The 27,116-nt window shown below is 37.3% G+C and overlaps 1 protein-coding gene across 15 annotated transcripts in view; it reads left to right on the forward strand.

Moving 5' to 3' along the window:
* Positions 1-27,116, forward strand: part of LOC131150781 (transcriptional corepressor LEUNIG) — a 74,780-nt gene that overhangs the window by 25,861 nt on the left and 21,803 nt on the right. For 8 of the 15 annotated variants that reach the window (XM_058101730.1, XM_058101727.1, XM_058101725.1 and 5 more), the window contains 8 exons: positions 2,032-2,346; positions 2,504-2,713; positions 5,269-5,514; positions 5,600-5,744; positions 7,358-7,467; positions 7,577-7,726; positions 14,835-14,990; positions 15,132-15,248. In XM_058101730.1, the coding sequence (XP_057957713.1) occupies positions 2,032-2,346; positions 2,504-2,713; positions 5,269-5,514; positions 5,600-5,744; positions 7,358-7,467; positions 7,577-7,726; positions 14,835-14,990; positions 15,132-15,248 (1,449 nt within the window). The remainder of the gene's footprint in view (positions 1-2,031; positions 2,347-2,503; positions 2,714-5,268; positions 5,515-5,599; positions 5,745-7,357; positions 7,468-7,576; positions 7,727-14,834; positions 14,991-15,131; positions 15,249-27,116) is intronic. The other 7 variants (XM_058101731.1, XM_058101733.1, XM_058101732.1 and 4 more) reach the window with 3 other exon arrangements.

Here is a 27,116-nt window from a genome sequence, read left to right on the forward strand (position 1 = left end):
ACGAACCTTAAAAAATGATAATAATTGAGCAAACAACTAAAAAAACCAACTTTTGAATCTTAAAAACACAATGAAACATGAATGCCACCTTAGCCGCCGATGAGTATTCTGCCCCTTTTCTCAATGGCAGAACACTTTACTCCTGCAAGAGTGGAGAATGGTTTTGTGAAAGCGACATAAGAAAAAGTTTTATTTTCTCTTCTTTTTTTTTTCTTTGCATAAACCGATGTAGACAAGCAATGGAAGATAATCGTGTAAAAATAAATGCAATTAAAAAAATAACGCTGTTTTTAGGGCTTTAAACTTAGCCAGGACTGTTAGGATGTGATAGTTATAGAATCGTTTGATATTCAGATCGATGTGTTAGATTCACAAAATATTCAGCAATGATTTAGTTGTTTTTAGATTCACAAGTAAGATTCAAAAGAATTTGGTGTGGAATTGATACGAATCGTATGTATCGAATTGCGAATTGTAAGATTCTAAAAACTATGATTGAAACAAATACTGTACCTTATACAGAAGCATACTTATCATTGATGTATTTATTTACTATAATTTAGTTCCAAATCATGCAATCTTATGGGCATTAGTAGTTGCTAAAGCTCATTGCTATCGTACTTTAGATTTGAAATTGAAGTTGACATCCACATTCAAATTTCAATTGAAATTTTCATACCTTTGAAGCCTCGAAATTTTAGCTGGAACTGAAATTTAAAAAACTTTTGTCTATAAATCCTGTTGCTAAAAAATCCCCACAACCTATGATCCCACTGCCATTACATTAACTGGATTTTTGTATGTTCTATGTAAGATTTTTGTTAGATGGGTATAGGGCAGCCTGGCGCACAGAGCTTCTGCATATGAGGGGGTCTGGGAAGGGGCAGACCACGATAGGTGAATGAAGAAGAAAAAACCCTAGGATTAGTTTGCTAAATTTAGTGATAGGTACTCCAATCAATTTGAAAATGAAATGCAGAATCAAATTTTGCATAAAATTGTGTTGATAAAGATTGTGTAAGGTGATGGCTCTCTTTCTCTTCCTTACAGTTGATGCAACTGACAAAAGTAGAAGAGAGTTGAGTAATAATAGTATGGATAACTAGGACACCCATGTCTCAATCCTTGAAGAGCAAAGATGAGGAGAATGGAGTTGAATTCAGTGGGAGATAACCCTTGCTCAGGCCACTGTATTCCTGCATTCAAGGCATTCCAACACCTAGGGCAGGGCTCTCCTTGCAAACTATAGAAAAAGAGAGGAAGAATTGTGCTTTTGCAGGCTGATGTTATTGTTGATTCATCTAAAAAACTGCTTACAACTTGCAGCAACTCTCTGTCCTGGAAGCAAAACCATCATGGCCATTCATTTGGTATTTTTAATTTAGGGCCTGCAAATCTTTCTAGCAGAAATCAAAACATAAAAAATGTCCAGAACATCGTGAAACCATGACATGACTTGCTGAAAATCACATGGCTTTTAAAATAAATGTTTAGCAGCCAAAATGCCCATAAAAAAGAACATAAATGATTGAAATAAAACTGGAACAGCTTAACAAAAAATTAAAGCTAGATTCAAGATATAAAACTGACGCAAAAGCAGACCGGTGATCCCATAATAAGATCAGCACTGCATCAGTGGCAATCCTTTTTGAGTTTTTGTTGAATAGCTCCCTTCAAGCGTATTGTAATGGAACATATCCGTGGGATTTTGATGTAGAAATCAGTGCATGCATTTCATAAAAACTTGAATGAATAGAATTTTCTGTTCTTGTGCCTATCTCTGAAGTGATTAGAGTAGACATGTGACCGTCTCCGGAAAATGAATCCTACTACCTTTTAGCACATGACATTTCAATGTTATGTTTTATGGTGTTGTTGGATGCTTGTGCATGGATAGCTTGATTGTTGATAGAAAATTGTGTTGTTTATGCGAGCTACCGATATGATTATTTTGGCTATGCTATTTGGAAATCGTCAACTGAGGATGTTCAAGTTCAGTTTTTTATGCTTGTCCTCTTTCCTCTTTGTTAGGGGCTGGAGCCGCTCCGTTCTGGGTTTCTTCAGCAGCAAAAACCTTTCATACAGTCTCCCCAGCCGTTTCATCAGCTTCAAATGTTGTCGCCGCAACACCAACAACAGCTATTGCTTGCTCAACAAAATTTGACTTCATCATCTGCTAATGATCTTGAAAGCAGAAAAGTTAGAATGCTTTTAAATAATCGAAATATTGGATTGGGGAAGGATGGCCTTTCAAGTTCTGCTGGTGATGTGGTTTCAAATATTGGTTCACCTCTGCAAGCTGGTGTTCCCAACCTGCCTCGTGGAGATGCAGAGATACTGCTCAAGGTGCTTTTTTATCTGTCAATCAAACTTTATGATTGCATTTAGGGCAGGATTGTTGCATATTTTCATGTATTTTTTTCCCCTTATGTCTCTTTATGTGGCCATAGACACCCATAGACATCGATGGCATTTAGTTCCTGAAGTTCTATTCATTGTGCAGCTAAAAATGGCACAGATGCAGCAGCAGCAGCAGCAGCAGCAGCTACAGAACAGTAATCAACAGCAGCAACAACAGCTTCAGCATCATGCTCTTTCAAGTCAGCAAATCCCGAATTCGGCTCACAATCTTCATCAGCAAGATAAAATTGGGGCTGCTGGCAACATCTCTGTGGATGGTAGCATGTCAAACTCCATTCGAGGAAATGATCAGGTCTGCCTTTCTCTGGCTACATCTAATACATTCAGACCCTCAGTTCCTCCCCCCTACAAAAGAAAAAGATTTTTTTCCTTCTTTCTTCGTCCTTATTTTCCCTTCCTTCCTCCATTCCCTCTTGTTCTCTTAGGATGTGTTTGATTTAGTGGCTATGCTAGGCTAAGGACTCTTAACTGATGTTTGGTGCAGCACATAATAGAATAGGACAGGCCAAGAAGGGGGAACCTAGCACCTGCTAAAAAAAACGGACCAGCCCCAGCTAAGTGAAACATGGGCAAGGCTGCCCTGGATGACCATGGACGTGGCTTATGTCTTTTTCTTCTTTCTCCCACTCTTTCTCTCTGTGGATCTAGCCCATTTTCATGTGATTTTAGTGATTGTGTGTTCTCTCATTGATTGAAGATAGGCTGCCAGAATATAACTTTGAGAATTTTCCTGGAGATTCTTCAGTTGTTTCCCACCATCTTCTTTGACATGGCGACTCTGATGGAAATTTTGATCTCGTTGTCGGGATCTTGATCTAGAGGTTCAGCTTTTCGCTCTTTCTAAATTTTCCTTTCATGTGGTTGTTGAGAAATATGAGGGAAGGAAAGTAGGATTTGAACTCTATTGAGCTTGATTGTTGTGGTAGGCTCAGATGGATGGCGTTTTTGTTTTCTTTCGTCCCAAGAAGATGAAAATTATTAAGTTTCTGAATGTATATTTTCATCACTTCTATTTTTCTTCTATCTCTCGGCAATCAACTGGGCATTAGGGTTTCTAAGATGATGTTTATTTTATTTTATATTTTTTTATGTGTTCATACATGTAAATTATGGGCGCATGATATTGGGGATAGGTTGAAAATACAACCTTCCCTGCAGACGTGCAATTAATTTTTTGTACATTATATGCCAGTATATTTTTGTGCTCATAGAATAATTTTTTTATTGAGGGTATTTTGGTCTTTTTCATGAAGTTTTATCCTTTATAGACGGCAAATCAAACATGGAATATGAGGACTTTTATACCCAGGCCAGCCCAGTCCTGTCTTGTAAACTGTAGGCACGGAATTACACCCACCCTTAAACCCCTATTTTTTTCCTTTTTTGTCTTCGTTACCTGACCACTTATTTATTTAATTAGGTATCATTTATTTTGCAGAAAACATTGACAGGAAAACCAATTTTACCTTGCATGTTTGTCCGTGGAACTTGACTTCCAAAAGCAATTACCACTTAGGCTCCATTTGTTCATGGAAAATAACTTTCTGAAATTTATTTATTTATTTATTTTTGCATTTCCTGCTTTTGGCTTGCCTTTAAAAATATGATCAACTAAAACTATTTTTCAAGTTAGTGGTATATAAAGCTTATCTAGCAGAAAATGACTTCCACTTTTAGAGTTGTTTTATGGAAATAGCTGAGTGCTTTACCACCTGGGAGTCGGGACTTTTCACCACACAATAATCATCATTCATTAGTTGCTGACAGTAGTGTCAATTGCCAGTTAACCTCTGGTTGCTGTTTCCTTTGTCTGGATTTGATGATCTGAACCAGTAATTGTTAAAGTTATTGATTGAGCACCAATTGAATTATTGAAAATTTGAAGAATATGTCAAAATTTCAAGACATTTTAAAATCCGAAACTACAAGAGGGTAAAATATCTTGAAGGAATTTTTTTAGGCTCAAAATAATTTTTAACAGGACTTCATTTTCAATGAAATCAGCAGAGCCTTAGTGGAAGTTGTCTTATGCCTTTTAGAGACTTTTTGTTTTGACCAACGAAGCAACTTTCTTTAAATGAAAATATATATGAGTGGGACACTGGAAATTATAGAAAATATTTTCTGTTAAAGTCCTTCCGATAAACAAACTAGGGACTGTTTTTGGCTCATTTGGTTTGGTTTTTCTAAAGGGAACTTAAACTGAACCAAACAAAACTAAATTTCAAAGTGCATTATCAATGACGAACTGAAAATCAAAGAAAACTAATAAATTGATATTTGTTTTCTTTATTTTGCAAAGTTGTTTTATTGATAAATGATTATCTGGTTTGTTATCTAAATCAAAATAAGAATGTTTTAACTTTAAAAAAAAAAAAAGTATTGTGTTGACAGACAGATTTGAGCAAAATTTTGCCGAAGTCACAGTGCAGGTCCACAAGGGCCTTTTAGCAAGGCCATGTCAGCTAAACTGACTTATGAAGAATTGGCAGGGTGTGGGAAGTGCTTATAAAGGAGAAGCATAAGGTCTCATAAATGACCTTCTAAAAAAGGCTTGGATCTACAAAAATAATTTTATATAAATTTCTAGGTGTAATGGTAAAAAATAAAATAATATATAATTTTCATTAGGAAAAAAATCTATTAATTAAAATAAGATATTTGATATATGCAAGTCTTATTTTTTTCCTTATTTGGAAATTTTCATATATTCTTTAACAAGATATGATAGGGTATTGGTATAGTCTCAATATTAGGAATTGTATCCAATAGGTTCATGAATCTTGATTCTTAATCCTACAAAAATTTTTGCGGGTTCCTAACACAATTCCCTTAATGCATTTTAAGGCTTCAAAAAACCAGAATGGCAGAAAGAGAAAGCAGCCTGTGTCATCTTCAGGTCCTGCGAATAGCTCAGGAACTGCAAATACAGCTGGACCCTCCCCGAGTTCAGCGCCATCAACACCCTCAACACAGACACCTGGAGATGTGATTTCAATGCCTGCTCTGCCACATAGTAGTAGTTCTTCAAAGCCATTAATTATGTTTGGCACTGATGGTACTGGAACTCTTACGTCACCATCAAATCAATTGGTGAGTGTGCTCTTTTATCTTTTGGTATTGATGGAAGAAAATTACTTTATTTGCATGAATTCTCATTTGCATTCTATTTTGGCAGTGGGGTGATAAGGATCTTGAATTGCAGGCTGATATGGATCGTTTTGTAGAGGATGGGTCTCTTGATGATAATGTCGAGTCTTTTTTGTCCCATGATGATACAGACCCTAGAGATCCAGTTGGTCGTGGTATGGATGTGGGCAAAGGTGCAGTCGACATTACTTTTTTTTTTTTTATGGCATGAACATTGTGAGAGAATTTTCCTAAACCTGTATATATTTTGAATTGTATAATGCTTTTAAAGAGAACTTATTCTGGTTTTGATTTATGTATGGAATTTTGAAGATTGTTCATAAATAACAATGCGAGTACTGCCATGAAAATTTATTTAATTATCTGCAGACATTCAGATAATTCTTATTCTGTGTATCTGAACAGTCCACAGATTTTGTGCGAGGTTGATATTGAAGGATTTTATGAGCTTATTGGCTTAAAGTTTTGACGGTAAAAATAATTTTAGGATGAAATATTGCCTTATTTGAGAACTTCCATATTGCACTTTAGGGTCGTGTGCGAGATCTAAAAGTTTATGGTTTTTGTATTTTAGTTTGGAGCGTAATAATTGAGGATGACTCGTATTAATTGGATCCTATTTGATGATTTTCATGTGCACCACAATTGGCTCAAAGGACATGCCTTTTGTTGGGGCTCAATTTCTAGGTCCAAGTGTACGAGGATTCATATTTGATAAGTCGAATTGAAGCATTCATTTTCAGTGATACTATTTTGATGATTGAAAATTTTGCATTGATCCCTTAACATAGATTCCAAATGGTTAGTTACATCTTAGGAAATGCACTCCAATGTCGCATTTGGCATAAAGTGTCATTAGAACATAATAAACGAAACTTCAACGAGAGGTGATGTCTCTTTGTATAAAATGTAGTTGCCTTTCGATGTTACTTTAATAACGAATACTTGAAAAAGAGCAGCAGCAGAATATTATGAGACTCCAAATAAACAACATGGACCTGCATTTTCCTTGCGATGGACGATGCATTTGTAGGATTCATGCACCATCATGTTAGCACCCCACTTTAGATCAAGGTTCATTATTTGATTGGTTCCATTAAGTACGTGGGATAAAATTCTATTTGGCAGACAGGCCACTCAATTTGGTTAAATTTCTTGGAAATAGAATCTTATTCTCTAAGCTCAACTGCATTCATTTAAAAAAAAAATTATGAAGCTCATTGGATGATTCATTCAACCACAAAAAATGCTGACTGGGTACCTTGTTGCTCCATTGTACTTGGTTGAACTGAAGTATGGGTGGGATGGACTATATATGTCTACTAGGTTCTTTTGGAATAGATGTTTTTAGTAGGAAATTCCCTTGAGGAAGAGGATTTTGTGTGCATTTAATTCATGTCTATTAAATTAGAATTATGAGAAATCATGGAGCTTACCTTATAACTCTCTCTCTTGTCTGAAGGCATCACCACATGTCATATAACTGTATTGACTCATTTTAGTCATTTTACATCTTTGTTTCTTTTGTAATCGAACTATTTATTTATGTTTCATTTTCCATTTGACCATCATATAGTTATTTCCCTACTTCTGTAGTATAAAGGTGTACGGTTAATTTTTCCTTTTCAATTATGTATTCACGCGCACACAGTTTTGGATCCAATTCCCAAAATGGGCTTAAGCATTTAATTCTGACCACATATGGAAACTAGTATGCATTGGAGGAGTAGTATTGTTGATCTGTTACCATTTAATCTGAAAATACAGTTTCTACTTGTGATGTCAGAGTTTGCATTTACGGAAATCAATTCTGTTCGAGCAAGTACAAGCAAAGTTAACTGTTGCCACTTCTCATCAGATGGAAAGTTGCTTGCAACTGGTGGCCATGATAAAAAAGTGAGCGCAGATGTTCAAAATTATTTAAAATATGTTACTGGAAGATTGTATTGCTTTCTTGTGTTGAATAATAAACATTCTAGGTTTTACTGATGGTTTTATGATGCAGGCTGTATTGTGGTATGCTGATTCTTTGAAACCAAAAACAGTGCTGGAAGAACATTCAGCATTGATTACGGATGTCCGTTTCAGTCCGAGCATGCCACGTCTTGCAACATCTTCTTTTGACAAAACTGTCCGGGTTTGGGATGCTGACAATGTTAGTGGGTGTTCTTTCCTTTCCTGATTCATCTGGATAATTTATTTTCCTTTTTTTTTTCTTTGAACAGAGAGATATTGCTTCTGAATGTTCTGCTGGAGCATTTTATGTTTTATTTTCCAACCGATCTAGATCTATCATCTACTACTAAAGTGTATGATTTGGTTGTTTGGCCACATTTTGTTTTCATGATAAGGTAATAAAAGAGGAGTTGATGCAAGTGCAGCATCAAGGTTCTGCAGCCATGGAGAAATTAGAAGAGGGAGGGAGGGGACGGGAGGAGAGAGGAGATACCGGGGGGGGGGGGGGAGACTCACGTTCACTTCAGTTCAAATTTATCAACAACTACCTACAACATGACTTTCACACACCATTTATAAGAAAGACTCTTCACATGAAATTACACATGAACCCCTAAAACTACATTACGTTACAAATATACCCCTACTTTACACAAATATTACAACCCCAAAATTCACATAATACTGTACTAACTAATGCTAAAACACACATAATAAAAAACTACTAACCTAACCTCACAATTCCTTAACCCAAATCTTCGTAATTATTTTCCAGCAAGGATCTTCCTTAGGTCTTATTTCTTGTCCTACATCAACTCTCCCCCAGTTACAAAAAAATTCAGCCTCGAATTTTGAAGTTGTGGAGGTTCATAATTAGGAAGCAAACTTGGATTCTTTGAAAGCTAGTGCTTGAATAAGGCAAGAACCCATGCTCCATTGGCAGCACCATAGATTTGACTTGAGAATTAGAATCAATGAACTCATCAGGGATGGCAAACTCTACAGTAGGAATGTTTGAAAGACTTTGGATGTCTTCAAAGTTCAAAAACATTCATGGCCTTAGTTGTAGTGTCTTTAAGTTGAGTAACTTCAACATGATCAATAATCTCAGATTTTTTGTCTTGGTTAATTGGTAGAGCAGACTTCAAAACGATTTTCTTCCCATTACAATGGAAGACATATGTGTTCTCAAGCCCTTGAGTCATACCCAAATCATCCAACCAAGGAGAACCAAGGAATACATGGCCAATCTTCAAAGGTATGATATCACACCAAACATTATCATAGTAAGCACCCTTTTGGATAGGAACCAAACCTCTTTCATAAACATGTAAGGTAGTGTTATCATTCCAAGATATGTCATAAGGCTATGGATGGGGTTCCAGATAAAGTCGCATACAAATGAGTCCATTTAAGGAAATCACATTCATTGGCCATCTCCCATCAAATGATGATTTTGCAAACCTTTACTCCACATTTGAGAAAGGTGTTGAAAAGCCTGAAATTGTGCCCAATGTTTGGCAAATAGCATTCCTTTTCCCTGTAATTTGTCTCCATGTTGCTGAATTTATGCTTATACATGCTGCATTTATATATCTCAACTAACAACAACAACAACAACAAAACCAAGTCTTAGTCCCACTAAGTGGAATTGGCTATATGAATCCTTTTCCGCCAATTTATTCGATCATGGGCCATTTCTTTTGATAGATTCAAGGATATTAAATCCTTACTTACTATCTCCCCCCAAGTTATTTTAGGTCTACCCCTACCCCTTCTACTACCCCCCACAGTAATTAAGTTACTCTTCCTCACAGGTGCACTATGTGGCCTACGTTGCAAGTGTCCATACCATCTAAGCCGTCCCTCCCTTATCTTATCTTCTATAGGAGTTACACCTAACTTACCACGAATATGTTCATTCCTTAATTTATCTTTCAATGTTATACCACTCATCCATCTAAGCATTCTCATCTCGGCAACTTTTACTTTTTGTATATTATTTTCTTCGTCGCCCAATATTCCGATCCATGTAGCATAGCTGGTCTTATAGCTGTTCTATAAAACTTCCCTTTCAATTTTAAGGGTATTCTACGATTACATAGCACACTTGAAACACTTCTCCATTTTACCCAACCTGCTTTAACTCTATGCATTACATCATCGTCAATTTCTCCTTCAGCTTGCATAATAGATCCAAGGTATCGAAATCTAGAAGTGCTATTTATTTCTTCATCATCAAGTTTAACTTTGTCTCCAATATTCCTCCTATCATTACTAAAATTACATTTCATATATTTTGTTTTATTTCTACTTATCCTAAAGCCTCTAGATTCCAAAGCTTCTCTCCATAATTCTAACTTAGCCTCTACTCCGTCTTTAGTTTCATCAATTAATACAATATCATCTGCAACAACATACACCATGGAACCTCCTTTTGAATACTCTTAGTCAATTGGTCCATCACTAAAGCAAAAAGATAAGGACTCAAAGCAGATCCTTGATGTACACCTATGGTAATTGGAAATTCTTTAGTTTCTCCATCTATAGTCCTTACACTAGTCATTACTCCATCGTACATATCCTTAATGATATCGGTATACGTACAACATACACCCTTTTTTTCTAAAACCCACCATAGAACTTCCCTAGGTATCTTATCATATGCTTTCTCAAGGTCAATAAATATCATATGCAAGTCCCTCTTCTTTGCCCTAAACTTTTCCATTAATCTTCTTAAAAGATAAATAGCTTCCGTGGTAGATCTCCCAATCATAAAACCAAATTGATTTTCTGAGATCTTCGTTTCTAACCTTAATCTTTGTTCAACTACCTTTTCCCATAGTTTCATCGTATGACTCATAAGTTCAATTCCACGATAGTTATTACAATTTTGAATATCTCATTTATTTTTGTATATAGGTATTAAAGTGCTTTTCCTCCATTCATCTGACATTTTCTTAGTTTTTACAATTGTATTAAATAAATTAGTTAACCATATAATTTCGTTATCACCCAAGCATTTCCAAACTTCAATTGGGATGTTATCTGGTCCCATAGCTTTCCCATTTTTCATCTTTTTAGTGCAAACTTAACTTTGTAACTCTAATTTTGCGAATAAATCTTATATTTTTTAGTCTTTTCCTTATTTGACAATTCTAAGTTTAAGCCTTCTATTTGGTTTTCGTTAAACAACTTACTAAAGTAACTTCGCCATCTTTCTTTAATATCTTCGTCCTTAATCAAGACAATATCATCCTCACTTTTTATACGTTTTACATTTCCTAAGTCCTTGCTCTTCCTTTCTCTAGTTTTAACAAGTTTAAATATATCTCTTTCCCCTTCTTTTGTACCTAATTTAACAAGTTTAAATATATCTCTTTCCCCTTCTTTTGTACCTAATCTATCGTACAAACTATTAAAAGATCTATATTTAGCTTCACTAACGACCATTTTTGCATCTTTTCTTGTCTCCTTATATTTTTCAAAGTTATCTCTTATTCTACATTTTTGCCATGTTTTATACCAAATTCTTTTTGTCTTTATGATTTTTTGTACATCTTTATCCCACCACCAACTCTCTTTGCTATTCGAGAATCTTCCCCTTGATTCACCTAAAATCTCTTTTGCTATTTTTTTAATAGAGCTAGCTAATCTATTTCAAAGAGTATTTGTATCTATCCCATCCTCTATGGTCCAATCCCCATCTTTGATCATTTTATCTTTAAATTTTATTATATTTCCTCCTTTTAGGTTCCACCATCTAGTTCTCCTACACTAGTTTATTTTATCCTTTTTTTGTATTTTTTTTAATACATATATCTAACACTAAGATTCTATGTTGTGTGGTTTGGCTTTCACCTGGAATAACTTTACAATCCTTGCATGATAAACGATCTACCCTCCCACAAGCCTTACTCCCAATTTCTCAAAAAAAACTATCTTTAATTCACCTTGACAGTGATCGTCCTGCTGAAATGAAACAAATTCACAAAGAAAACTCACAAATTACTGCAAAAAAACCTGATTTTTTATGCTGCAGTGACATTTTCTAGGGTTTTGTGCCAAATTATTGCACTTGCTTACACCATAGTGTCTGCAGTCAAAACATCAAGCTGCAAATCAAATTATTGTGGATGAACTCAAAAATATTGTTTCTGCAGGCAATTTTTCACGAGACAGGAAATTGCAGAAGACTCTGGGAGACTTTCTCATGCGCTTTGCCGGCGCGTGGGACACATGACTCACTGGCAGCGAGATTCCAGCAATGAAATTTCCGACGGCTGGAGTATGTTTGGCCGGCATGTGAGCCTCTTCCGGTGATCGGAAGGCGATTAAATTATAAAGGAAGAGGTGTTGGAGTGTTCTGTCTTTGATGGTGTGGGTGGTGTTGCAGGATGGTGGCTCGAAAGTGGTGTTTGAAGAAATGGGGACACAGCTGGAATTTAATGAGAAGTTCAGAAACTGCAGAAATACTTTTCAGGTTTTTTTTTTTTTAATAACTGAACTTCAGAAATGGAGAGAGTGAGAGAGAATTAAGAAATTGAAGGAGAGAAAAGAAGAAAATGGGAGATTGGAGGAGTTGCTGGACAGAAACTACCAAGAGACAGCCACAGAATTCAGAAATGAGAGAGTTTTATGGGAGAGAATTAAAGAGAAGAGGAAGAAAAAGAGAAGAGAAACAGAGAAGAAGAAAGAGGGTAGAAGCTGCTGGGCAGCAAAGGGTTAGGGACAGAGGAGTTCAGAAACAGAAACCAGAGAACAAGAAGAGAAGAAAGAAGCAGCAGCAGAGAAGGAGCAGAAATTACAGAACAAAGGAGAGAATGAAAGAAGAAGAAGAGGAGGAAAAGAAGCGGCAACAGGGAGAGAGGGAGAAGTCACAGAACAGAGGAGAAGGGAAGAAGAAGTTGCAGCAGAGGGAGACAGAATTTGCAGAACACTGGGGGGAAGGAAGAAGAGAAGAATTGGGGCAAGAAGAAGAGTGAAAGGAAAAGATGGGAGGAATTGAAATGGAAGAAAGTGATCATGGTTGGGCTCTGATACCAGATGATGCAGGTGCAGCATCAAGGTTCTGCAGCCATGGAGAAATTAGAACAGGAAGGAGGAGAAGGGAGGAGAGAGGAGATGCCGGGGGGGGGGACTCACATTCACTTCAATTCAAATTCATCAACAACTACCTACAACATGGCTTTCACACACTATTTATAAGAAAGTCTCTTCACATGAAATTGCACATGAACCCCTAAAACTACATTAAGTTACAAATATACCCCTACTTTACACAAATATTACAAACACGCCCCCCAAATACAATTAATACTGCACTAACTAATGCTAAAACACACATAATAAACTACTAACCTAACCCCACAATTCCTTAACCCAACTCTTCTTAATTATTTTCCGGCAAGGATCTTCCTTAGGTCTTGTCCTACCTCAGGAGTGCTATCTATTGTTGCATCAGATGCAGCTGTGGGATGCAGCCATCCATGGCAGTGGGCACCACAAGGGCCCACTGTGGGAAAACAGCATTGGGCCACTGTGACCCACAGTTGTCAGGTTTGAGTCATTTGACTGGAGATAGCATTTCTACATTAAAATGAGCCCACTGCCGTGGACAGTTGTGATCAACAGTTGTGATGCACCTGCATGCAGCTCATGTGATAAAATTTGATTATACTTGTTTTGAATCTTGTTTGCTTGAGGAGAGGAATATTTGAAAAAGTGAGAGAGTAAGTTGTTTTTCCAATGAATCGAAAATTTGTCAGTTTTGTGTTGGTAGAAAGAGAAGTTCTCCTTTTTCTTTTTCTCTTTCTTTTTAATTATTTTTATTTTTTTTTGGGAGAGGGGGATAAGGAGTTTATGGATGGGTTTACATAAATTCTAATTTTATTTTATTTTATTTTCCCTTCACAAGTTTAAAATGTAAAATGCTTAAATAGCCATTTTTTGTTTTGCTATCTATTTTATACAAGGCTTACAAGGAGGCTGATGTATACTTTTGCGATGCTTGCATTTCTTCATGTGTAAACAATTATATGGGTATGCTTGCAGTTAATTTTTGGTTTCATAGAGACCTCCATCCTGCAAAATGTGAATGCTTTTCACTAGAAATAGGTTAATATATTTTCAAATATTTCTTTTGTGGTCTGCCCCTTCGCCAGAACCCGCATATGTGGGAGCTTTGTGCACTGGGCTGCCCTTTTTTTTTTTGGGTCAGGAGCTAAGCAAGGGGAACTTCCACCTTCTCCTGTTTCTAGTTTGAGAACTTTAGAAACCCTGCCATTTCATGTTGGTCATTTTGTAGTTACTTTCAAAAGATTTGAAATCTGTACTGCTTCATGTTCATTTTCTGTGAATACTCATTTGTAACAGAGATTAGAGTTTGTTAGATTGGTTATGTGGTCCTTTTTGGTGCATATGTTTTTCTTTGTTACACTGGACTGGACTATCTTAATATCTTATATAATTTCACTTCGTCGTGTCCTCTAATGTATGCTTTTTTTGGTTTGAATTTGATAAACTTCCAATCATGTAAATTTTTAACTGATTGTTCTTTGGCCTCATGTAGGTTTCGAAAAACTAGATTCCGGTAGGTTTCAATGCATTGCTCTTTGCATTTTTCTCTCTGGGTAATAAGACAAAACATTAGTGATCTTAAAGATCAGTGATATTTTTATAGAAAAAAATGGAGCATAAAATACCCTTATAAGAGGCGAGAACCAAAAATAGAAGCATAAAAAGCATCATAACAGTAATTCCATTCAATCATGTGAAAATCTGAAGAAGACAACCTTTTAAAATAGCCAGCTGCAAAAGTCCATCGCGAATTTCAGCAGGATAATGAGACAAGCTCTTACTAAATATAATGAGGATAATACGAGAAATTTTCTTTTCTAGACTGTCTTAGAATATAAGTTTGATGCTATTTTAGTTGTCTAATCTATAAATTATATGTTTCTAGATTGCCTTGGCTCGTGTATATCCTTCCTGGTGAAGAATTAGATTAATAAATATGGATATCATGTTTAATATTAGGTATTAAATGTCAACCTGTATTGATTTTTCTCATTGTCTGGATATGGGATTACTGAGTTATTTTTATCACTTTTGACTTTATCATATGGAGGATTGAATTATTTTTGTCATTGTCCATATCTGCCGTCATATCGTTGGTAATTACGTTTCTGCCCACCAGTTGAATTTCTTGTTTGGTCATGTTAAGGGAAATTGTTGTACTTAAATTTTTTTCTTATTCTTGTTTATAATCTCTTAATCTAATCCTTCATATTTAACTGATTCTGCAGTCCGGATATTCGCTTCGTAACTTTGTTGGACATCCAGCCTCGGTCATGTCTTTGGATTTCCATCCTAATAAAGAAGACCTCATCTGTTCTTGTGATGGGGATGGTGAGATACGGTATTGGAGCATTAACAATGGTAGCTGTACAAAAGTGTTTAAGGTAGAGCCTTGTGCAAATTTTTTTAATTTTCACATTTAACTGGATCTGCCATCACTATTTTTGGTTGTTCGATTGGTTGATGCAGAATTTGGTTCTCAGTTATGCCTATCTTTCCTTTTTTTTTTTCTGTGTTGGGACTAGGGTGGCATGGCCCAAATGAGATTTCAACCACGCCTTGGAAGGTATCTTGCTGCAGCTGCAGAGAATGTTGTTTCCATATTGGATTCAGAGACACAAGCATGTCGACATGCATTACAGGTTTGGTTCTATTTTGACAAGTGAAGGATTTGATGCTCAATTAAATTATATTTGATGTTGGTCCAGAACCTGGCAAACTTGCTGTGTATCAAGATTCGAATACCATCAAATGTGTGTGTATATATATATTGATTTTTTTTTTGTTGTTTACACAATATCTTAGAGTTCTTTCATATTTTGAGTAGTTTTTAGGTTTTTACCTATAAAGCGGGGTTATGTTTGCTAGGTTTTTTAATTGTGAGTCCTCTGTGTGTATGTGTGTGCATGCATGTTCACACCCGCATGTGGATAAGATAAATAGGCATTTGAAAATGTAGAATGGATCGTTTCATATTTTTCACCAGTTAAATTTGAGAGCTTTCCCTTCAGTCTCTCTTGTGGATTCAAGGATGACCCCTCCCTTGCCCCAAAATTAGTGGATTCTTAGGTTTTTCTTGGTTTGCAGCTTCAACTTAGTCTTGGTTCTGTTTGCGTATGTGTTGTAATGTTTCGGTTTAAAATTTGACAATAAAAGGATTTTCTTAGTAAAGCGAATTAGCCCATCCCCCATCCCAAAACCATTCTCACTTCATTCTCAATGGTGCTGTTAGATGCTTTACCTAAAAGCTTAAGCTATTAGGTTGTGGCCTACACTGCACATCGAGCTTTAACACTCCCCAGCACATGCAGCTCGACAGCGCATGGAGAAAGAAACACATAATAAAGAACACCCATGATAGGGAACACAATTATTTTTTAAATACCACACAGTAAACATGGGCAACAAGACTAGAACCCAGGCCCTCTTGGTGGTAACTAGTCCTGGTACCATGTTAGATTATCACTTTCCCTAAAAGCTTAAGCTATTAGGTTGTGGGTCAACAATGTATATCAAGCTTTAACAGCTGCATTTTGAAGTTGTATCCGGTTAAGTGGCACAAATGTAATATGGCTGAGGATAAAAAGGTGTACAAGCGTCATACAGCACGGAAGGAAGGTAAAAGTAAGAAAAATTCACTCGTTAATGATTTTAGAGCAAAGTTAAATGGAGGTAAGTTTTTAAAATTGTTGAGTTGAGAAAGTTTTCTGTTGAGGAATCTCCGAACTGTTCTAAGTCTAATTCTAATAAAGGAGGACATCATTTTCAGGAAGAAAAAATAAGGGGATATATCAGATGAGGACAGTGAATTTGTTAGTGATTTCGCTTGTGATTATGGTCCTTTCTTGGATGAGATTCATGGAAAAATGGATTATGTTTCTAACTCTTCTGATGCACTTGCGGTTCTTTCATGTGTGCCTCCACCCCTGTTAGAAGGTTTGGAGGATATTGCTATTTTTGAGGAGGGGGATTCGGGTGTAAGTTTGTGTGTGACTAATTGATGTGGGGATGGGTTATAATCCGCTCCTGTTAATGACCTGGATGTAGTTGCTAAAAAACTTCTGGATGAAATGGGTTTGTTGCTGGAGGAGGATGAAGGGAATGAAGTTTGGCTGGATGGGGCTAAAAGATCCTTTTGAAAAGGCTGCACATGCTTTTTCTTCCCCCTCAGCTGTGTTTTGTGATATTTGTTGTCCTTGAGTTGGTCTTCAATATATCATGTTGAGTGATAGTGCTGCAACAGCATCACCGGATTCCATCTCTGTCAAGCAGAGGCGCCATTAGCATGTTGGGTCCATCTTCCTCTGGCATCTTCAGATAGTGCAGATGCATCAGCGTGGAAATGGCAATGCAATGGCGACAACACCATCATTGTCTCTTGGATGCAACTCAGACAATGTTAACTGATTCAAATCAATATTCTGGCAGGTTGCACGTGGGAATTGCAGAGCAGAGAATTGGGTTTTGCTGGTGGTGAATGGTTTAGGAACTTCTGGTTTGTGTGCTGCATATGGGCGTTTGGAGTGGGCGAAGGACGGATGGTTGGATTTTAATGCCCGAGTGTATGGTAGGAAAGGAAATGCATGCTGCGTGCTCTTGATAACACACTCTCTCTCTCTCTCTCTCGTTTCCAAATTTGATTCGAGTGTTTACAAGGTTCTTTTGTGGGACAATTATGGATTTGTTGCAAAGGAACCATGAAGGGAAAACAACAAACATGCACAAGGAAATTAGCAAGATAGCATCTGCACTATACACTATATTTAATGTGGCTTGGCTCTTCCATGAACTCTGTCAACAGATGAGTCTGCTAACATCCACAGAGTTTACCATGCACCCCTCACATGCCCTCACCCAAGTGGCTCATCGCCTTATCTGCATAAAAAGCCTGGAATCCACTTATAGAAGGAATATGTTGTTCTTCAAGATCAAGTGTACTAAAAATTAGGAAAGTTCTATTAGTTTTGGTTGAACTTAATAGACATGTTAATTGTGTTGTTTATATACAATCTCATATTGTGAATGTGTGTAATTATATGGGTGAATTCTTGTGACTATCGCTAGACATTATTTCATGATTATATGAATGTGTTTTCATTAGTATTCTTTCAAGGAAAATATAAGGGTTTTGGGCTCTGTGGCATAACAGAAAAACCCTTGATGGTCTTTGAGGACTGTAAGTTTTTTGCTTTTTCCTCTCTCCCTCTCTCTCTGTGCGCCCCCTCTCCCTCATCTTCTCCCCATCTCCATGGCTGTAAGTGAATAAATGAGGGATAATTCCTAAAATTCTAAGATTTAGGGAGCTGCTAATCCATTTATATGGTAGAGCAGATGGAAGTTTCATGTTGGTGGGCACATGAATTTGTTTCAGGGGCTTTCTTAATGGGATATTCTTTTGTGAGATTGTTGGTCTAATTTGATCCTCATTTTTTAGGTCAAGTTGTTATTGAAAGGTCATAATTTTGCAAAGAGTGCTGCCAAAGTGTCCTTCTCTATACCTTTCCAAACTTTAATAATTTTCCCCACATGTTCTGAACTAGTTTTAGATAAAGAAAACTTCCTTCCACTCTTGAGTAGTAAGACACCAATATTCTTATCTAACCCTCAAAGCCTCGACCAAAAAGGCATAATCTGAGTCAAGAACACTGAAAATCATGATTTTTCAGCACCAAAAAGAAAAAATTGGCTACCCACAAAATTGGTTATATGAATTGAATGGTGAAAACCCATTCCACCTTGAAAGAATGGTGAAAACCCATGAGAACCTCAACTTGTGGAAGCTTGTGGTGTAAAAGAAGCTTGGACTAAAAATGGCATGCATCCTTGCACCTGAGACTCTCTCATAGAATTCCAACAATTTCTCTCTCATCTCAAAAGTCCACAGGAACGGAGTTGGTGCTTCCACATCCATTGCATTAATAGTTAAAGCTAGTGAACAATTTGAAATTCGAGTTATGCCATATAAAAGGAAAATTGGGTAAGATTGGAGGAGAAACATGACAAAAATCTGAAAGTTTGGCTAAATTCAGGTCTGAGGTTAAGAATTCCAATAGTCTCATCCTCAACAACTCCCCTTGGATTCACATTTAGAGGGCAGCGGCCCCTTCAAAGGTAGCCTTTTTTGTTTAGGAGTCCGTACATTGAAACATTTTAACTCTTGACAATCTGTAGAAAGCTTATAGTCACAAATAGGTGTTTTCTTTGTATGACTGATGCCGAATATGTTGGAATTGGTGTATTCCTATGAGAGGGGGGGGGGGTGAATTGGCATTTTAAAACTTTCCTAGGTTTAATTCGAGTCCACAAGCAGTGTATTGCAACCTAGGGTCTTTCTAAACAAATTCCAATACCCACAATATTCAAAGCATGTATGAAGAACGATCAAAACAATAAATAATTAAACATACATGTGCACATATCAAAGTGTGAAAATATAAAGAGTATAAGGGAAAGAGAGAATGACACACAGTATGATATCGGGATTCGTCCAACACTGCCTACGTCCCCGCCTCAAGCTCACAAGTAGGAGGATTCACTACCTTTGATCACTTACGGGTGGAGCGACACTGTTTACAACACTCTCTTTTTACTGGGCAAGGGAAACCCCAGGTTAGATTAATAGGGTTGACTCCAACCTTTACAACCTCTCCTTGAATGGGAGGAGAAGACCCAACTCAAGCCGCGCGTGAATTACAACCGATCCTTACGGGTTGGAACAACACCCCCTCAGGCCACGCCTGGAATACAATAAGATAATATAAAATTTGTGTACAATCGAGATGCTTCTTACATTGAGCATTCATCCCTATCATACATGAGATGCAATTATTATAGACCATATTAATATTACAGACCCAAATAAACTAAATGCAATTACAATTTGAAAGATTTGTCTTCATTCCTTTTGCACTTCGTATAGCCATGCCATGCACCGAGTGATGTTGAATTTCAACTCCTCATGGCTTCTATGTTTTCCTTACCATCTGTGCATGCAAAGTGATAATCCTGTTCACATACTCAATGCACAGGTAAGATACTTTGTATTTGTCCTAATCAAAACGAGATAGGACTCAAAAAGTCAATAGAATCTATCAACCACATTCTTCTCCACTGTCACTGGATGACGAACTTGTGGAATTTGGTTCTATCCTTGGCTGGACAGCAATGGGTTATGACAAAAACAGTTGGAGGGCAGATTTGGGTGTGGAAAGGCATTAGAGCCACCAAGGAGAAGCAAAAGGCTTTGAATCTCATCCCTTGCCATCTTTTGGTGTGCTTGGAAAGAAAGACATAAAAGAGCCTTCAAAGATACAAGTACACCTATTCAGACTTTCAATGACCAGTGGATTGCTGCTGTCTCCAACTGGGGTTAGTGGGAAAATTTTTCATGATCATATTGTAATTCTTGATGTTTGCGACACTCTAATAGTGGTTGATGTTTTGTATCATGGTTGGCATCCTCTTGATGCCTTGCTAATATAATTTTCTCTTTATTGATTTGAAAAAAAATCTTTGTAGGCTGCAAAAAGCCCGTTGTTTTGGGCGTTGGAACACTGCTAGAACAGCGTTAGAAAAATATCTGCGATGTAGCTCCGCTTGGAGCAATGTTGGTGATGCAACTTTGCTATTAGAGCAATATTGTATCTTCTTTGGTCATATTCCCTGCTTCCTTGCCTCTCCCGTAGAACATTAAGTATTTTAGAGCAATGGTTTTAGATATTGTTGAATTATTAAGTAAAACAAAAGACCTTATCACAATGATACATCTTTCCCTTTATTTATAATGTATGTAAAGTACCCCCAATCACCATAATACCCCTAACAATTATTAACATAACACTAATACACTAAAAATACTACATGACCAAAATAACCATTAATACTCCCTCTCAAGCTGAAACATAGATATCATATGCTCCTAGCTTGTTAGAAATGAATTTGACACAAACACCTCCTAAAGCTTCATTAAACAAGTCAGCAGGTTGCACATTAGACTTCACATAAGTATAATGAGCTCCTAGACAAGTTTCTCTCGAACAAAGTGGCAATCAACTTCAATGTGTTTGGTCTACCCATGGAAGGCTGGGTTGGTGGCAATATGAATGGCAATTTGATTATCATAATATCAACTCCATAGACCAAGAGTATGGGAAATTGAATCTTCCAACATGTTTTTTTTGCCAAATGAGTTCACATGTGGTGTGAACCATGGCCCTATATTTTGACTCAACACTTGACTTTGACTACCAACAAAAAATATAGTACCTGGTTGTGGATCTTCTATTTAAAGGCGTCTGACCCAATATGCATCTATATGACCTTGAATATAAGTATGACCCCAATCTCGATATAAGAGGGCTCTTCTAGGTGCAACCTTGAGATATCTTGAGATGCAAATTGCTGCATCCTAATGACTTGTCCTTGGAGAATCCATAAACTGCTAGCAGAACTTGTTGCAAAAGATATATCCAATAGAGTGATTGTGTGATAATTCAACTTTCCAACTAGTCTCTAGTACCGTCTTGGGTAAAGCAACAAATCACCCATATTTGGCACTAACTTGTTGCTAACAACCTAGTCTTATTTGAAAGATCAAGAACATACTTCCTCTATGGAAAAATGGTTCTTAGACAAGATGTGGATGCTTCTATACCTAAGAAGTACTTCAATGGTCCTAAATCTTTGTTCGAAAACTTAGTTTTGTAGAAAATGTTTTAGGCCCTGAATACCTTGATCATTGCCATCGTACTCTCAGTATCATCCATATATACAATAAGCAGAATCCTACAGAATGGAGTATGATGATAGAAGACAGAGTGATCTAATGCATACTATCAAAGGCCAAACTCAGTACTTCATCACTAAATTGACCAAACCATGCTCTGGGAGAATGGTTTAAACAATATAATGACTTGAGCTAGTACACTAAACTCAACTCCTCCTGAGAAAAAAATCCAAGTGGTTGCTCCATATAGACCTCTTCCTCAAGATTACCATGTAGGAAGGCATTCTTCACATCTAATTGATGTAAAGGCTAGTGTCAAGTTGTTGCCATGTGGATGAATAGATGTGAGGTAAGTTTGGCAACTAGGGGGAATATGTGAATTATCCAAATCATACACCTGTGTATATCCTTTAGCAACAAGGCATGCCTTGAGATGAGCCATAGAACCATCAGGATTGATTTTCACTGTATATACCCAACGACAACCATAGATTTATTAGGAGGAAGAGATACCAATTCCCAAATATCATTTTCATTTAATGCACTTATCTTTTTAACCATTACATTTCTCAACCTTTAGTAGGCTAAGGCTTTAGTAACAAATTGAAAAAGAGCAACAGAGGATAAAATAGTTATAAAACAATAATAAGATGGTGACAAGAAGTCATAGCAAACAAAGCTGGAGATGGGATGTTGTGTACGTGTGCGTTTACCTTTTTGGATAGTAATAGGAGATCAACGTCATACGACATATGATTATAGATAGGTAAACAAAAGGTATAGCAGTAGAAGCTGGAGTGGACTTGTTCCTGGAGCCACTATTGTGAATACACTTACAAATTAGAACAATAAAGACAATGAGGACTCAAATTATGTGGAGACACAGGTGGATGATTGGTTAAGAACAACAAACTAGAATTTGGATGACTAGGCCGAGAAAGAGACTCATTGAGGTCAAAAGCGCTTAGGATTGGGAGTAGTATGGTGTAGACTCAAAGAAGGTAACATTGACAGAGACAAAAAAACGATGCCGAGTAGGACTATACCAACGACATCCCTTTTAAGTACATGAGTAACCCAGAAAGACATTTTATAGCATGAGGATCCAACTTATTCACACTAGGGGTTAGCTAATGAGCAAAGGACACACACTTGAATATACTAGGAGGTAAGGAAAGCAAAGGAGCATTAGGGAAGAGAACGGAGTAGGGAATTTTACCACCGAGAATAGAGGATGACATCTTGTTGATAAGATAACAAGCAGTGAGTACAACATCACTCCGAACATGACAAAACACCTTAGGAACATGCATTTGATAAAGTAGGGTTTGAGTGACTTCAAGCATATGTCTATTTTTCCTTTCTGCAACCATATTTTGTTGAGGTGTGTGGGCATTGGATGACTGATGGAAATACCAAATTGAATCATATTATAGTGAATTGGGTATTGAAGGATTTTATTGTATTATCACTTTGAAGTATCCAAATGGATAAAGACCAATTTGAGTTTTTGTTTCAAAGAAAAAATCACGAAAGGTATGAAATAACTTAGAGCGATCTTTTGTTAAATAGAGCCAAACTAATTGAGATCGAAATTCGAGACAGAGAATCATTGTTGAATAATCATCAACAAAGATTGCAAAGTATCAAAAAATAAACTTGGACACAATTTGACTAGCATTCAGTCATCAAAATGAACTAACATGAAAGGGTTTGTTCCTATTTATTGACTTAGAAAGCGAATGGACATGATGATTCGTTCCCAATTGGCATGACTTATATTGCACTCAAGGCTACGCACAAGACTCAAAGTAGGAACTAGTAGTTTTAACATTTCGAATGAAGGATGGTTGAGTGATACTGGGTTTGGAGTGGTGTCTTAGCAATAGTGTAGGTGGTAGGAGAGATTGCAACTTGAAGTGGTAAAGTCTACTAACTTCACACCCTCCATCAATTGTAATCCTTGCCTTCAAATCTAGAATGATCGTAGAATTAGGGAAGAATGTTATTGAAAAATTCATGCATTTAGTTTGCTAATTGATATAAAGATTGAAAGGGAACTTTGGAATATACAAATCGAAGAAGAGAAATCAAGGATGTGGGATTTACAGTTACTATTCTTAATGACAGTGGTGGACCCATCAACAAGAATAACACAAGGTATTTTAAGGATACTAGAGGGTAGAAGAGAAATTAAATATACTTGTTATATGATCAGTTGTAGCTGTATCTATGACCCAAGGACTAGGAGAAGAAATATTGGATGATAGGAAAGTTATAGGTTGCTTAGACAGACTAGAAATATTGGATGATAGGCAAGTTATAGGTTACCTGTCTGAGTAAGAGATGAAATGGGAAAGGAAGCTTGTTAAGATGCTTGATACTACTAGGATTTGGAATACTCGTCCTCTAACATAGCTACAATATGCTGCACCTCACTTGGGCCCGAAAGTGCAGAATCTGTGGTGATTGCGATGGCAACACAAGGAGGTTTACTTTGGGTATCCCAATACTGCTCATACTATGACCTCATCAATGTCAAATTTGCTCAATGACCCTCAATCGAGTGGTCCTTATATAGAAGTCATTTTCCCTAATTATAATATATCCCTTAATTACAATATCTCCCAATTACAACATCTCCTAACATTAAGCATTGACCCCTAATTCAAGAAAGATATTTACAGATTTGGTTCCTAAATAACTATAGAACAATTTATGGTAGGTTTGACAAATTTGTTTCCTAAATAAATGTAGAACAATTTATGGTAAGTTTGTTGTCTATCTTACTAACATCCCCCCCTCAAATTGATGTTGGTCGATTAAGAAGCATCAATATGCCAGCAAGAAACTGATGATGTAGTCATGTCATAGCTTTGGTGAAGATGTCCGCTATCTAAAGGTCGCTTGAGACATGTGGAAGAGAGATAACTCGAGTATTGACAGCTTCCCGAATAAAATGGCAGTCCACCTTGATATGTTTAGTACGCTTGTGATAAACGGGATTTGTAGCGTTCTGAATAGCACATATTATCAACATGAAGAGGAGTGGGAGTAGACTGAGGAAAACCTATTTTAGCAAGTAAGCCATGGAGCCACACAATCTTTGAGCAGGCTGCCGACATGGCACGGTAAACTCGGTCGAAGATTTGGAAACACGATCTAGTTTCTTACTCTTCCAAGAGATAAGGGAATCACCAAGAAACATACACCACGCGGTGACAGACTAACGAGTATCTAGACATCCTGCCCAGTTAGCATCACTAAAAGCCACGAGGCGAAGAGGAGTACCAGTAAAGAAGAACAAGCCACAGTGAGAGGAACCCTGGAGATATCGAATAATTCAACGGACCACTGCAAGATGAAGGTGGCGAGGTGACTGCATAAATTGACTGACTTGTTGGACAACAAAGGAGATGTTAGGCCGTGTAGTAGTGAGATAATTGAGACTACCAACTAATTGTTGAAACACCGTGGGATCAGGAAGGAGATCCCCATCCTCACGTCGATACTTGACATTCACTTCCAAAGGGGTATCCACTGAAGAGGAGTCCTGCAAACCAGACAAGGAAATCAAGTCCTCCGTGTATTTATGTTGATGTAGGAAAACCCCAGATGAATAAGATTGAACTTCCAAATCGAGGAAATACCGGAGAGGACCAAGATCCTTCATATGGAAGGAATCATGAAGATGCTGCTTGAGTTGATCAATGAGAGTAGAATCAATCCCAGTGATGACAATGTCGTCGACATAAACCAGAAGAAGAACAATACCAACAGAAGTCGTACGAAGAAACAACGAGGAATCATACTGGCTTTGGATGAAAGAAAACCGAAGTAAGGTAGCCCGGAACTTATAAAACCAAGCTCGGGGAGCCTGTTTCAAGCCATACAGAGAGCGCTTCAGCTTACACACATTCGACGTTGACGACGAGCAGAGGCAAGGAGGAGGTGTCATGTAAACATCTTCCTATAAATCACCCTTAAGAAATGCGTTCTTCACACCCATCTGGAAAAGGGACTGTCCCTGAGAGGTTGCAATGGCAATAATAGTACATAGTGCTCATTTTAGTGATAGGAGCAAAGGTCTCCTCATGGTCAACCCCATACACTTGGCGGTTACCAAGGGCAACCAAACAAGCCTTATAACGGTCCACAGACCCATCAGGCCGAAGTTTCACAGAAAAAACCCACTTTACACCCAATTAGCTTGATATGATAGGACAAGGGACCATGTCCCGAGTCCGATTTTCTTGAAGAGCTTGAAGTTCTTGCAAAGCCTTTCTCCAACACTCATGTTTATTAGCTTGTGAGTAGGAATTAGGAATTGACATAGTTGATAAGGTAGTTGTGAAGGAGGTATGAGGGAAACCATACCTATCCGGTAGATGAGAAGCACGGCCAGATCTTTAAGGAGGATGCAAAACGGGATTAGGATCAGGTTGCGGATCAGACTCAGGAAGGGGTAGAGTTGGCCGACGACGTTCATAAACAGAACTAGGCTTGAAGCGTTCAAGAGGGCATATCAAATCATCAAAGTGAGGAAGAACAGAAACTGCAAGAGATGATGTTAGAGGACTAGGAAATAAACATTGATGCTCAAAGCAAACGACATTACGAGATATATGAAATTTATTGGAAGAAGCATCATAGCACACAAATCCTTTTTGTGATAAGTTATATCCCATAAAGGCACATTTCACGGATTGTGCAAAGAGTTTGTGACGTTGATGTGGAGGTAGATGCACAAAACAGACACAACCAAAAGTGTGTAAATCAAGAAAGCTAGGGTGCTGTTTATGCAGACGATAGTATGGGGAGCTGAAATTTAGCACTTTAGAAGGCAACCTATTAATCAAATATACTGCTGTAGGTAAAGTTTCAACCCAAAATTTAGGAGGAACAAAAGATGGAAGCAACAAGGTCCTAGCAATATCTAACAAAAGTCGATTTTTGCGCTCAGCCACTCCATTCTGTTGAGGCGTACAAGGACACGAGTGGTGAGAAACAATTCCTTTGTGACGAAGAAACTCAAGAAATTCATGAGACATATATTCTCCACCAGAATTGGATCGTAAAGTCTTAATGCTAGTGGTAAATTGATTCTCAACATATGCTAGAAACGATTTGAAAACAGCAAAGACTTCAGATTTATAGTGCGGAAAATATACCCAAGTATACCGACTATAGTCATCTATGAATGCCACAAAATATTTATAATGAGCATGAGAAATAGCAGGAGTAATGCCCTATGCATCACTATGAACTAGGTCAAAGCAATTCTTTGCCCTACTCCCGGAAGAAGGGAAAGGAAGAATCTTACTTTTCCCGATTTTACATGCAGAACAATCAAAAGACAAAGCATTACGCAAAGAAGAATCTATTTTTCTTTTCCCCAACAAACCATAATTGAGCAAATGAGATAAAACAACATTGTTTGGATGGTTTAAATGTTTGTGCCATACTTCACAATTATTGGAAACAGTAGTACAAGCCAAAGAAATGATACTAGGAATGGAAAAGTATAATGGAAAAAAGTCTCCCAACTTTAGGCCCCTTCGCTATTGTCCTTCCCGACACCGTATCTTGCACAAGACAACCGTCATGAGAAAACTGAACATTATAATTATCATCCACTAATTGTCCAACCGAGATAAGACTCGTAGAAAGCCCAGGTGATACAAAAATATTAGTAAGTGATGATGTGATATCACCAACCCCAGTAATCGGTAAAAGATGGCCATTAGCAACTTGAATGTTAGAAGAACCAGTGTACTTGCGAACA

The sequence above is a fragment of the Malania oleifera genome, chromosome 3 (assembly GCF_029873635.1).
Source record: "Malania oleifera isolate guangnan ecotype guangnan chromosome 3, ASM2987363v1, whole genome shotgun sequence".
NCBI lineage: Eukaryota > Viridiplantae > Streptophyta > Magnoliopsida > Santalales > Ximeniaceae > Malania > Malania oleifera.